Consider the following 11,997-nt stretch of genomic DNA (forward strand, 5'->3'; position numbering starts at 1 on the left):
ATTGAGACGATATTTTCGGGATTATATAAAATAAAATGAAAATTCATTAAAAATACCAAATAAAGGAAGTTCAATACATTGATAAATAGAGTGGGACCTGTTGAGAAATAGAAAAAAAAAATATTGGACGAAGTTAAGTGTCCGTCAAGAATAGAGGATTTTGCACTCTTTATGAGATGTAGAGTGGTTAACAGCCTAAAATCAAAATATGGAAAAGTAAATGTGTCAAGGAGGCTATTTACTACTTCTCCCTAAAAAAAAAAAAAAGAAATTCGTCTGCTTGCAAAATTTTCCAATATAATCTACAATGGGATAAATCGCCACCTCTGCAAAACATGGATTGAAAAACTATGGTCAATACACGTCAAACATAGCAATTTAACTATCGTAGTCTAAGGGACCCCCACGACGCGGAGTGTGTGACAGCGAGACTAACGAGGCACTGATACCACTGTTGTGGTATCGCTTTGTCGTCGATTCACCGATCTCACGAGGTGGAGCCTAATTCTATTTCGTTCCTGATGCTCAGCTACACTCGACGCTCTTGTGGTAGACCATGTGAACGTTAGCTCATTGATCGTTCGAGCTAGACGTGCTTTTTAAATTTCTGCATAAAACAAAACACCAAGAAGAATGAGTTATACGACACAACATCTTAATCATGTGTTAGTGTGTGCAGATGTTGAATGGGCTAAACGAAAGAGATAGAGGCCGGAGACTGCACAACTGTAGCTGACTGTGTTAGTGTTACGTCAACAATTCCTTAATTATATAAACGAATCTCAAACCAATTAACAACCATAAGATTGTAAAAAGCTGAATTTTCGTCCATGAAAAATATTAATTTAAGAATAAGATAACTATTAGTTGAAGTTACCTATTTCTAGAATTTTTGTTTTATATAGAAAAGAAATTTTAAAATTTCATGCATCACATAATTTGAGTTTCAATTTTGAATCTTATGAATGTGCGTATGTTGGCTAAGTGGTAAGGGATTAATGCCCTAATGCCAAAGGTCTTGAGTTTGAGTCCCCTGTGGTGCAACCTTTTAATTTTTTTATTTAATACTGTAATTTATCAATTTTGAATCTTAATAAGTAGATTGTAATGACTATTTTCAATCGAGCATAACTTTCGAACCTTTGAATATTTTTGAGTAAATTCAATTGAATGTTAAAATATAGCTGATAATGTCTCTGTAATGATATTATATGCATTGTAGTGTCAAGTATACCGTGAATAACAACATGAAAATGGATGAAAACCACAGTTTAGTGTACGCTAACTGTTTGATGAAATGCTTAACAGGAAATTCAACTTGAACATGAATACAGAAACGATTTTTGGGAAATAATCATATTAGTTAGATGTTAAACCTCATTTCCAGTCTCCAGAATATTCAAAGTATATAAATGACTTAGAACATGAAGCATATAATTATTTGGACATGTTTTGCTAATTTTAGTCTGTGTTGGTTTTTATTAAGTTATGAAATTATGGTGTAGCAGCCTGTTTTCATTTGAGCATAACTCTAAAAACATTACTTATTTTTAACTAAAGTCAGTTTCATGTCAAAATATGTAGCGTAAGATTTCCAGAATGATAAGCTATATGTTATTACGTTCATTGATCAATCTGTTATAATCCGTCAAACATGGCTACTTGAAAGTACTCTTCTGCACACCAGATGTTTGTATAAATGTCTCATTGGAAATTTTACTTTTAATTATCATCTTCCCAAAATTTTATGAATTTCATTATGTAAATTAACTTGAAATAGTGACATATATGCTAAGTGTATGTATACATAGGTACAGTCACACCATTAATTATTTATGTTCAAAATTAATTAGTTGAGCATGAGTATTGGATGAAATGCATATGTGTAAACTATGTGAGCATCTTTTGTGAATTTCATGGTTTCAAGTGTGTGTCAGATTCCCACGAGGTAACTTATAATTACTCCCTCCGTCCACGAAAGAACTTCTTATCTTTCTTTTTTGGGACGTCCACAAAAGAACTTCCTACCTATTTTTGGACTATACCCCACCACTTATAATCCTCTTACTTTTCACTTTTCACAACTCACAATATTAATTATAACACTTTTTCACCACTCTCAATACTCTCAACTACCTTTTATTCACTCTCAATACACTCAACAATATTTTTTCTTAAAATCCGTGTCACCCCCTCCTAGAAAGTTCTTTCATGGACGGAGGGAGTATTTTTTTACAAGTTTAATTCTAGTTGTTTAATATTTTTTTCTTTCAATGCAATGATGATATGTGTTACAACTTGTAACTTCCAGTGAAATAATTTTATTGGATCATCAATATTTTATTATGGATAGGTAATTTTTTTTAATTCATGGCCCAATGGCTCCGATGGAAACAATTTAAAGTTGTGGTTAACAGGTTAAGAATCTTAAAAAAAAAAAAAAAAAAAAAATTGAATATATTGACTCGAAGGACAAACTGATTAATAATCATAGTAATCAAATGGTAGTTTGATTAAAACTTTGCTTATATATTTGAATCCATGATTTGTTTTCATTAATTTAATTATTTGACTCATGATATATTTATTTTTATTTTATTTTTAAATAAGATTAATTTATATTTTATTTGTTAGGATCAATTTCATGTAACTTTATATTTATTTATTATTACTACAAGTAAGTGAGATAGATAATTAGATAATCTTTTTTTAATTTTTTTTCCATCTTAAACAAAAAGAGGTTCATCAATTGGATAATAAATGAATAATAATTTGCATTAAAATCTATTTTCCCCCAAAAAAAATTCTATTAAAATTAGATGCATGTATTTTCATTAATAAAATACAAGTTCATCAACTTATTTGCATTCATAATTCATGATTCAAAATATTATTTTCTTTATATTTCTTGCAAAAAGTGCAGTGAATATCCTAAACAAAAAGTGCAGCTAATTGTTACTCCTCCGTCCCAGCTTTTAGTATCCAACTTTCCTTTTTTGGCCGTCCCACATTTTGGTATCCACTTCTATTTTTAGTAAAAGTAGGTGGGGCCCTAACTCCACTTTAATTATTTTAACTCTCACATAAAATATGGGACCTTTATTCCACTCACAACACATCAATCATTTTATTAAAACCCGTGTCGTTCTCAATTGGATACCAAAAGCCGGGACGGAGGGAGTATATCTTTAAATAAATTGAACTAATTGAATATTATTGAATTATTAAATAATAAATACTTAATTAAACTATATATGAACAAACACGATATTAACTACAAATTTGAAGTACAACTACATATTATACACAACTATTTAAAACTATTCTTATTCAACAAACAGCACAAATCTTATCTATATAATATATGAAAAAAAATTAATGTATGTTCACTTTTTTCCACTAAATTTTCTCTCTATTTTCTGTTCTCTTTTTTCTATTTGATTTTTAAAAAAAAAATACCTTCATCTTCGATTCATGGAAAAATATTCAACATGGATGTTAAATTAAAGATCATGGCAATATCTTTAATTTAATGTGAAAATTATAAAAAATAAATTTGAAATGAATAAGTCATGTACTTTATCGGTAAAATAGTTACTAATGAAATAAAGATGATTATTTGTAAATCATTTACAACATTTAAAAAAAAGACATGCTATCAATTATTATTATTTTCGTAATTTTGATTTCAATTTTCAATATTTATTTCATCATAAAATGGGTGAAAATTGAATTCGATCATGATTAAATATCTAACTTATATTGAATAAAAAATTATAAGAGATAAATAAAATCATACATGTTTGAATTTGTTCAAAATTATTGTTGCTTTTTAAATATGATAACTTTTTTTTTCTATTAATGTATGTATTTTTTTGTATTTGTACAATTATCTTTTATAAGTATTAAATTAAGTTATATCTTTACGTGTCTATTAATATTTTAAAAATAATGTGTTGAGATATGGTCTGTCAGGGACCAATATGCTTAATCCCTTAAATTGTGAAGATCTTTGATGGAATTATAGCTTAACTGAATAAATTTTTGGTCTAGAGTTTGAATCTCATAGGTTGAGTTTAATTAAGCATTTTCACAGCAAATTCATAATTTACATAGCGAATTCATAGACAATTTATTTTATATGATAAATCTGATTTAAATTGTATAATTATATAAACTCCCTATATAAGTGATATTATACCTATATATAGACACGTGTTACACTTTTTTATATGAATTACTTAAGTTATATTAAAATATTAGATCACTTTGCAAATAATAAATTTGGTATAAAATTACTAAGATTAAATGTAGATAAATCCTTCCATAAGAGGAAATCAAATAAACAAATGCTATCTTCTTTTTCATATTTTTTGCACACTCAATTTCTTTGTTCTTACCTCTTAGCTCGATTTTCTTCATTTTTTCATAAATTTGCTGCAATCAAATATCCAACTCAATATTACGCGAGTCTAAAATTATATTCGCCGCACATAGCGCGGGAGGTACACTAGTTCTTACTAAATCCACAGCCATATTTAAAATTAAATGTTAATTTAATATAACAATTAAAAACAGAACTAATTGAAAACAATATAAAAATAAAAATAAAAATGTGAGCAACCTTATAATCTAATATCTTAAGCGCTACGGCCGCTTCTGCTAGTTCTTCGCCATGTTTTCATCGAGATGGGATCCTTTGTCCCACTATTTTATGTGTACCATCGTGTATCACTATTAATTTATTATAATTTTTAATTATATTTTTTTCAATTTTAATTTATTATCCTTTAATATTATAAAAAGATAATTAACAAGATTTCACTCATCCAGTTAGGGTTTATAACTAATTTTTTTATATTTATTTGAATTAATAATTGATTATTTGGGTTCATTAATTCAAAGTTAGGGTATATAATTTTTTAAAATTTCAATTTTTAGTGATAAATATTAATTAGAGTTCATAATATAATAATATTGTTTGTTTTTATAAAAAAAATAATTATAAAATAGATAAATTAAGAGTGGTACACGGTGGTACACACAAAATAGTGGGACAGAAGATCCCATCTAGTTTTCATCTGCTTCTTCACTCGACATCTTCTCCTCGAATATCTCACCTTTATAAATTCGTGTTAATTTGAAATCTCACTATCCTATTGCTTTCTCTCATTAATCTATCTTTCTCAATCTCACATCCCATATCGTTCATATTGCCCCCGTAGTTGCCTCGACGCCGACGTTAATCAGTCACATCGCTAATATAGTAGGCTTACAAAATTCTCTCTATACAAAATAGACGAAACACAAATCTCAAGTTTAATAACTTGGAAAACACAAGAGGACTGAGCTACTATTTTAAGAGACATGAAAAATCCTATGATTTTTCCTCATACTTTTCTTCTTTTTTTTTATCAGAAAAATAATATATTATAAAAACATGGTACCAGAAGTACCACAAGGTTTACAAAACAGTAAAGGAAAGGTTCTCGCTCATCCAAGAAGCAAAACAGTTCTCCTCGCACAAGTATTTAAAAATTGTATTCCAACTCCACATCCTTGCTTTGATCTCCCTAATCACACAGAGTGGCTCCCAAGTCTTCCCATCAAATCTACTCTCGTTATGGTACTTCCACAGAATCCAAGTCGTACACATCCATAATGCCTTCAGAAACTTGACACTTTTCTTGTTTCCCAGATTAGAGAAAGCTTTGAAGTGTTCAATAAAACCTTGTGGTCTTGGAGCTTGCACGCCCAGCCAGCTTTGAACACCGTTCCAAACCTCTTCGGTTTTTGGGCAGCTAATGAGGACATGCATTGTCGTTTCCTGATACGATCACGATCAATGGTGGAGCAATTCGAGTAGCTCAACTCCAGAAATCAAGGGAGAAGAGAGATAAATTTGATAAACATCAACTCAAATATTCATTCCATAAGTAATAACTTTAGAGATTACAATATTTATAACATTGATGATGATAACCTAATGGGCTATGGGCTATGCATAAGTGGGCTAAACTAAAGCTAGGGCTTCGTGTATCATTCCCCACTCCTTCACAATCACCTTGTCCGCAAGGTGAATTGATTGGAAAGCTTGATACATTTATGCCCACCACGTGCTCGACAAAAGTTCCAGCAAACTAACTCAAGAACTGATCGGCTGGATACGCCTAACGGATCCGGCGGCGGTTCACCATCTAGCCGAACCTCTTGACCGGCGAAAACAGCCATGGACCGGTAAAAACTAGAGACGCCGGCAGTTAAAACTTTCGCAATAGCATCAAATATGGGTCCAAAAACATCGACCACAATCTCGTCCTTAGAACCGACGAGTAACCAAAATCGGCTGCCAAGAATTGGCGGAGGACTCACCGAAGTAGTTATCGATGGTGGTGTTGGTGGTATTGTGAGTGAAGGCGGTACATCAGGGGGTGTCTGCAGCGGAGGTTGGAGAGCTAGCGGTGGCAGCGGTGGTGGTGTTGACAGCAGCAGCGGTGAGAACGACCATGTGGCAAGGGTGTGCCCGACCGGAGGTGGCGGTGGCCGGTACAGCGGCGGTGGTGTTGGCAGTATTGGAAGTGAAGGCGGCACGTTTGAGGGTGGTGGCGAAGAGGATGGAGACCAACACACATCTGGAGCAGTAGCCGGAGGGAACTTGTTGGTGGCCGGAAAATTTGCCTCGAAGGAGGATTGCAGGTTGTAGATGGAGATTCGAAGCTTTTCAAGGGCGGCGAGAATTTCTGATCTGGACATTTTTTTTTTTTGATATTCAAAGAGAAATTCTCTCAATGAAAGCACCAATTGATACGATCACGATCAATGGTGGAGCAATTCGAGTAGCTCAACTCCAGAAATCAAGGGAGAAGAGAGATAAATTTGATAAACATCAACTCAAATATTCATTCCATAAGTAATAACTTTAGAGATTACAATATTTATAACATTGATGATGATAACCTAATGGGCTATGGGCTATGCATAAGTGGGCTAAACTAAAGCTAGGGCTTCGTGTATCATTTCCTGTTGATTGCAGCAACTGTTGCACCACTTCTCCACTTCTCCAATAGGAATGTTCCGTCTCATCAAGTTGTCGCAAGTTGGTAGCCTATTCCACAAAATTCTCCAATTTGTGACTCTTGCCTTCTGCGGAACCGGGGTGTCCCACACTTCCTGGAAAGTTTCTTTGTTTGGGCTTGCATGTGCCTCGTTGTTTCTGGACTGATTTAAAATTCGGTAGGCTGACTTCGTTGAAAAGACACCATCCTTGGCTGCACTCCAACTCCAACTGTCTTCGTTACCTGCACAAGACACCATCCTCATACTTTTCTTCTCTCAAAATGCACTCACCAAAACTCTCTCTTGTTTTGCTTCACTCTTCTTGCACCCTTTCACTCAGCACAATTCAGCTCAATTTATAGAGAAATTTGAGCTGTAAATTTCTTGCAATTGTAGAATGAACTCATTGTAGAATTAAGGTATTCAAGGTTAGGCTGCGGCTATTTTTGTTGCTGTCAATTTCACTCCAAAGTCTTTGTTGCAACTGTTGCATTAATCAATGCAACATTGCATCTGCACTCCAATTAATGTCAAATAATGTTGGCTTTGTGGGACCATCACATGAAGTGGATAAAGCTCAACAAGTTGCCCCAAATTGCTAATTGATTTGATTACGGTTACTAATTTTCAATTTCAGTTACGGTTAATCTTAACCGAAATTTCAGTTAACCCATAACCGAACCGTCTACCGTCCCTATATGCTTTGCCGTTTTCTTTATTCTCGTTTCTTAATTTATTGCGTGTGGAACTCTTTTTGAAAAAAGGAATTTAGTCTCAATATTTTTGTGCGCCGACATTAGTAGTTACTGTTTGTGGAAATTTCAAAAGTAGCGGCACTCACTGAAATATAAATAGGGGTGAGAAAAAAATCTGAAATCGAATAATCGAACCGATCCACATCGAAATTTTAAAATATGGTTTCGACGTTTTTCGGTTTAGTTTTTTTTTCATAAAAATTCAATTTTTCGGTTCGGTTTGCATTTTTAAAAATCGAACAAAATCGAAAACCGAATTATATTTATATTATATATAATATTTTAATTATAATTTTCTAATATCTAACTTATAGTCTAACCCTAATTATAATATTTTAATTATATGTTCTTGAAATGAATGATGGAAAATGATAATTTGGAGCAGATTTTTCTTTCTATTCGGTTTGGATTAATTAGGTTCGGTTTATTCGGTTAATTCGATTCGGTTCCATTTTTTTAAAATCGAATATAAATTTGGTTTGGTTTGATTTTTGCAAAACCCGAACCGAATAACCGAATGCATACCCCTACTAATAAATCATATCCCTCTGCGTCGATATATATATATATATATATATATATATATATATATATATATATATATATATAGGGTTAGGTTTTATTGAGAAGTTTAAATGTGTTGAGAAGTTGAGAAGCAATCCAATAGATGAACATGTCAATTAATTTTTATGAACGCAGGTTTGATCTGGGGTTCGATCCTTGGCGGTGGCGTATTTTTTAACAAATTAAATAGATTCGTATGTTCGTTAGTTATATTTGGTATGTTCAAACAATTTATTGGTATGAGGTCTAATTGCCATGTTCATCAAAATGTACTGACATGTTCATCTATTAGATTGCTTCTCAACTTCTCAACACATTTGAGCTTCTCAATTGAACCACTCCCTATATATATATATATATATATATATATAATGAAAAAATAAAGTATGATTTTTTAAATTAAGGGATTTTGGCAAATAAGATCGCTGACTATTTCGAAATTACAATTTTAACGTGACTTTTGAAGTGCATGTGTTGAATCAAATCACCATCTTTTCAATTTTTGCAATTTTGTTACTAGGATTAGTAAAGATGACGTCGTTTTTGTGAGGCCTAAACAATACCGATTTGTACAATTTCAATTAAAAAAAAAATTCAAAGTATGCATCATGTATCTACACCCTCATTTCCAATATTCAGCAGTTTTATTGCAAACGATGTCTTAATATGAATATGCAACGTACAACGGTTAAGTTGAATCACAACATAATCATTCGAATGTCGAGCCTCGTTAAAACTTTTCATAGTTTTAACAAGACAAAAACACAAAATCTTAACAATTATGAAAATAATGAAATTAATTTACAGATTATTGAATGAAATAATATATTTACTTACACGAGAAAACAAAACATATATATAGTACTCCCTCCGTCCCAAAGGAAATGTCCTCCTTCTTTTGGGCACGGTTATTAAGGATGCATAATCTGCCTAATCTAGTAGAAACTGAAATGATGCATAATCTGTCATTGAATCTTATATGTTGCCTAATCTAGTAAAAACTGAAATTTCCTTAATATTCTACTAGATTAGGCAGATTATGCATCCTTAATAACCATGCCCAAAAGAAGGAGGACATTTCCTTTGGGACGGAGGGAGTATAACATAAGTGGAAGAAGAAAATGGAAACAATTGCATGCTATCCACCACTCTCTGAGTCTCTCTGTCGCGCGTTGCCCATCTCCAAATCTTCTTCATCAGAATCCAAGCTGGTGGCGCCTATGTTGTATCCAGGAACCTTCGACAGAATCGCTTCGATGCAGTGAATGAGAGCCTTCATCAAGGCTGTAAAGCTCTGATAACTTGAGAGCCAAACCAGCAGGAAATAGAGCCAGCAAGCACGTTGCGGGAGGATGAGAGAGAAGAGGAGAGAGATTAACATAATGGGACAGAAATGGTGGAATCGCAGTTGAAGGATGATGAGATTGGTGGAGAATTTAATGGAGTAAAACGAGAGGAGGAATAAAACGAGGGAGACAAACCAAAACCTGCTCCAACTGCTCATCACACCAAATGCATCCCAAACTGCATCATCATCTGTGAATGATTTAAGGGTGTTGATAAACAACATGCAAAGATACCTCAATTCCAACCAAAAACACATATCTTTGTTTTCTTTCTTTTTAGACCAATTTTTCTGTGTGTGTGTTGGTATAGAGCGTGGGATTTATAGAGCTTTGACTTGCAACTTGCCAATAACTATTAATTAATACTCCCTCCGTCTCAAACGAAATGTCTTATTTCTTTTCGGCACGGAGATTAAGAAATGTGTATAAAGTAGATAAAGTGGGTTGGTGAAAATTATTTAAATATTAAGTATAGAGAGAGAGTGTATTGCCAAAAAAGGAAACAGGACATTTCGTTTGGGACAGCCCAAAAAGGAAAACAGGACATTTCGTTTGGGACGGAGGGAGTACTAAATTTCGAAACGTGGAGACTTCGCGGTTTAATGGGGGCACCGATCGCATCATGGTCCCACACGAATTAGAACCAATGTGTGGAAATATGATTGCAATTCTTATTGCTATGGAAACCATAAACAAAACAAATAAACAAAATGGTCCCACTCGAATGAGAAACAATGTGCGGAAATATGACTGCAATTCTTCAACTTGAACTAATAGTAACTTCAGAGTTAATAGTTAAAATATGACCGTAACTTTTAATATTTTAAAAAATAGGACTATATGTTACGAAATTTGAAAATGAAGACTATACATTTCAGAATTTGAAAATGTGGATTATAACTTCTATTTTTTACATAGTAGTGTAAATGAGGACATATGGTCCCACTCGAATGAGAACCAATGTGCGGAAATATGACTGCAATTCTTCAGCTTGAACTAATAGTAAGTTCGGAGCTAATAGTTAAAATATGACCGTAACTTTTAATGTTTTCAAAAATAGGACTATATATTACGACATTTGAAAATGAATTTGAAAATGATGATTATAACTTCTATTTTTTACGTAGTAGTGTAAATGAGGACATATAGTAGTGTAAATGTAAAAATTGGAAGTTATAGTCCTCATTTTCAAATTCTGTAATATATAGTCCTCATTTTTTAATTCCGTAACATATAGTCTTATATTTGTGGAACACTGAAAATTATGGTCATATTTTAACAATTAGCTCAGTATGTTTAACTAATTTTCAAGACACCCTACATTTAATTTTTTTTTTTTCATCTCTCAATTTTATTAAACTCATTAATTACTCTGGCATCACATCTCACAAAACCAAATTTCTGGATCCCAACTTTAGCACTAGTTTGTAGTGCCTCTTGCAAAATTTGTGATATACACAGAAAATGAACTTGTTAGGTGTTAATATATCTTGTTTTATTGACACTCTCAATGTTTTTATTGAACTATTAACACTGTGAATGTTAATAGCTTATCAAGTTAGCTAATCTTTTTTATTTTATTTTTATCTTGATTTTTAAATACATATAAATATATATAAAAAAAATTACAAGAGATAGTACATTAATTATTTTAATAATTATAGTATCCATATTAATTGTTTACCATTTTATAGTGATTTATTATATTAATTTGTTATATTTGTCTCATTTTACTTTCTTAGTTAATTGTTAAAATTATTATAATTGGCCCCCACTGCGATGCAATTTCACTCGAATGTCACTAGCTACACTGATTTTGTATATATTAATTAACTAATATCAAACGTGAGCAAGATTTGATCAAACAATAAGCTTATTATGAAATTAATTAATTAATCTAAGGTGGGTAGAGAAAGTCAACGTCGCTAAAGTAAGAAAACGACGCCCCATTGTCAATAATGTCTAGCTGATCATTTGCATGACGCGTGAGTGGTGATGCAATCGGAATAATATGCATATTCGAATATTCGAATTTTCCATTCATCTACAAATTGTAAATGGATACTTCTACATATAGCTTAATTGGCTTAGAAAATAGAAAGATTTTGGTTAATTTGTGGCTTTGTCGGTGAGCTCTATTCTTGAAAGAATTTTTTTTTTTTTTTTTTTTCAGTTTGTGGTTGTCGGCTATTATTAGAATTTGTGGGCTCTTTTATTGTGACATATATGCTAAGTACATGTATACATAGGTATAGTGACACCATTAATTATTTTTG

At 32.2% G+C, this 11,997-nt stretch overlaps 1 protein-coding gene across 1 annotated transcript; it reads left to right on the forward strand.

The window, feature by feature from the left end:
• Nucleotides 1-6,286: 6,286 nt before the first annotated feature.
• LOC130994539 (uncharacterized) lies at nucleotides 6,287-6,703 on the forward strand. The gene has a single exon (XM_057919581.1). It carries the CDS (start codon nucleotides 6,287-6,289, stop codon nucleotides 6,701-6,703), a length of 417 nt encoding a protein of 138 aa, XP_057775564.1.
• Nucleotides 6,704-11,997: the final 5,294 nt, after the last annotated feature.

This window comes from Salvia miltiorrhiza, chromosome 7 (assembly GCF_028751815.1).
Source record: "Salvia miltiorrhiza cultivar Shanhuang (shh) chromosome 7, IMPLAD_Smil_shh, whole genome shotgun sequence".
Lineage (NCBI taxonomy): Eukaryota > Viridiplantae > Streptophyta > Magnoliopsida > Lamiales > Lamiaceae > Salvia > Salvia miltiorrhiza.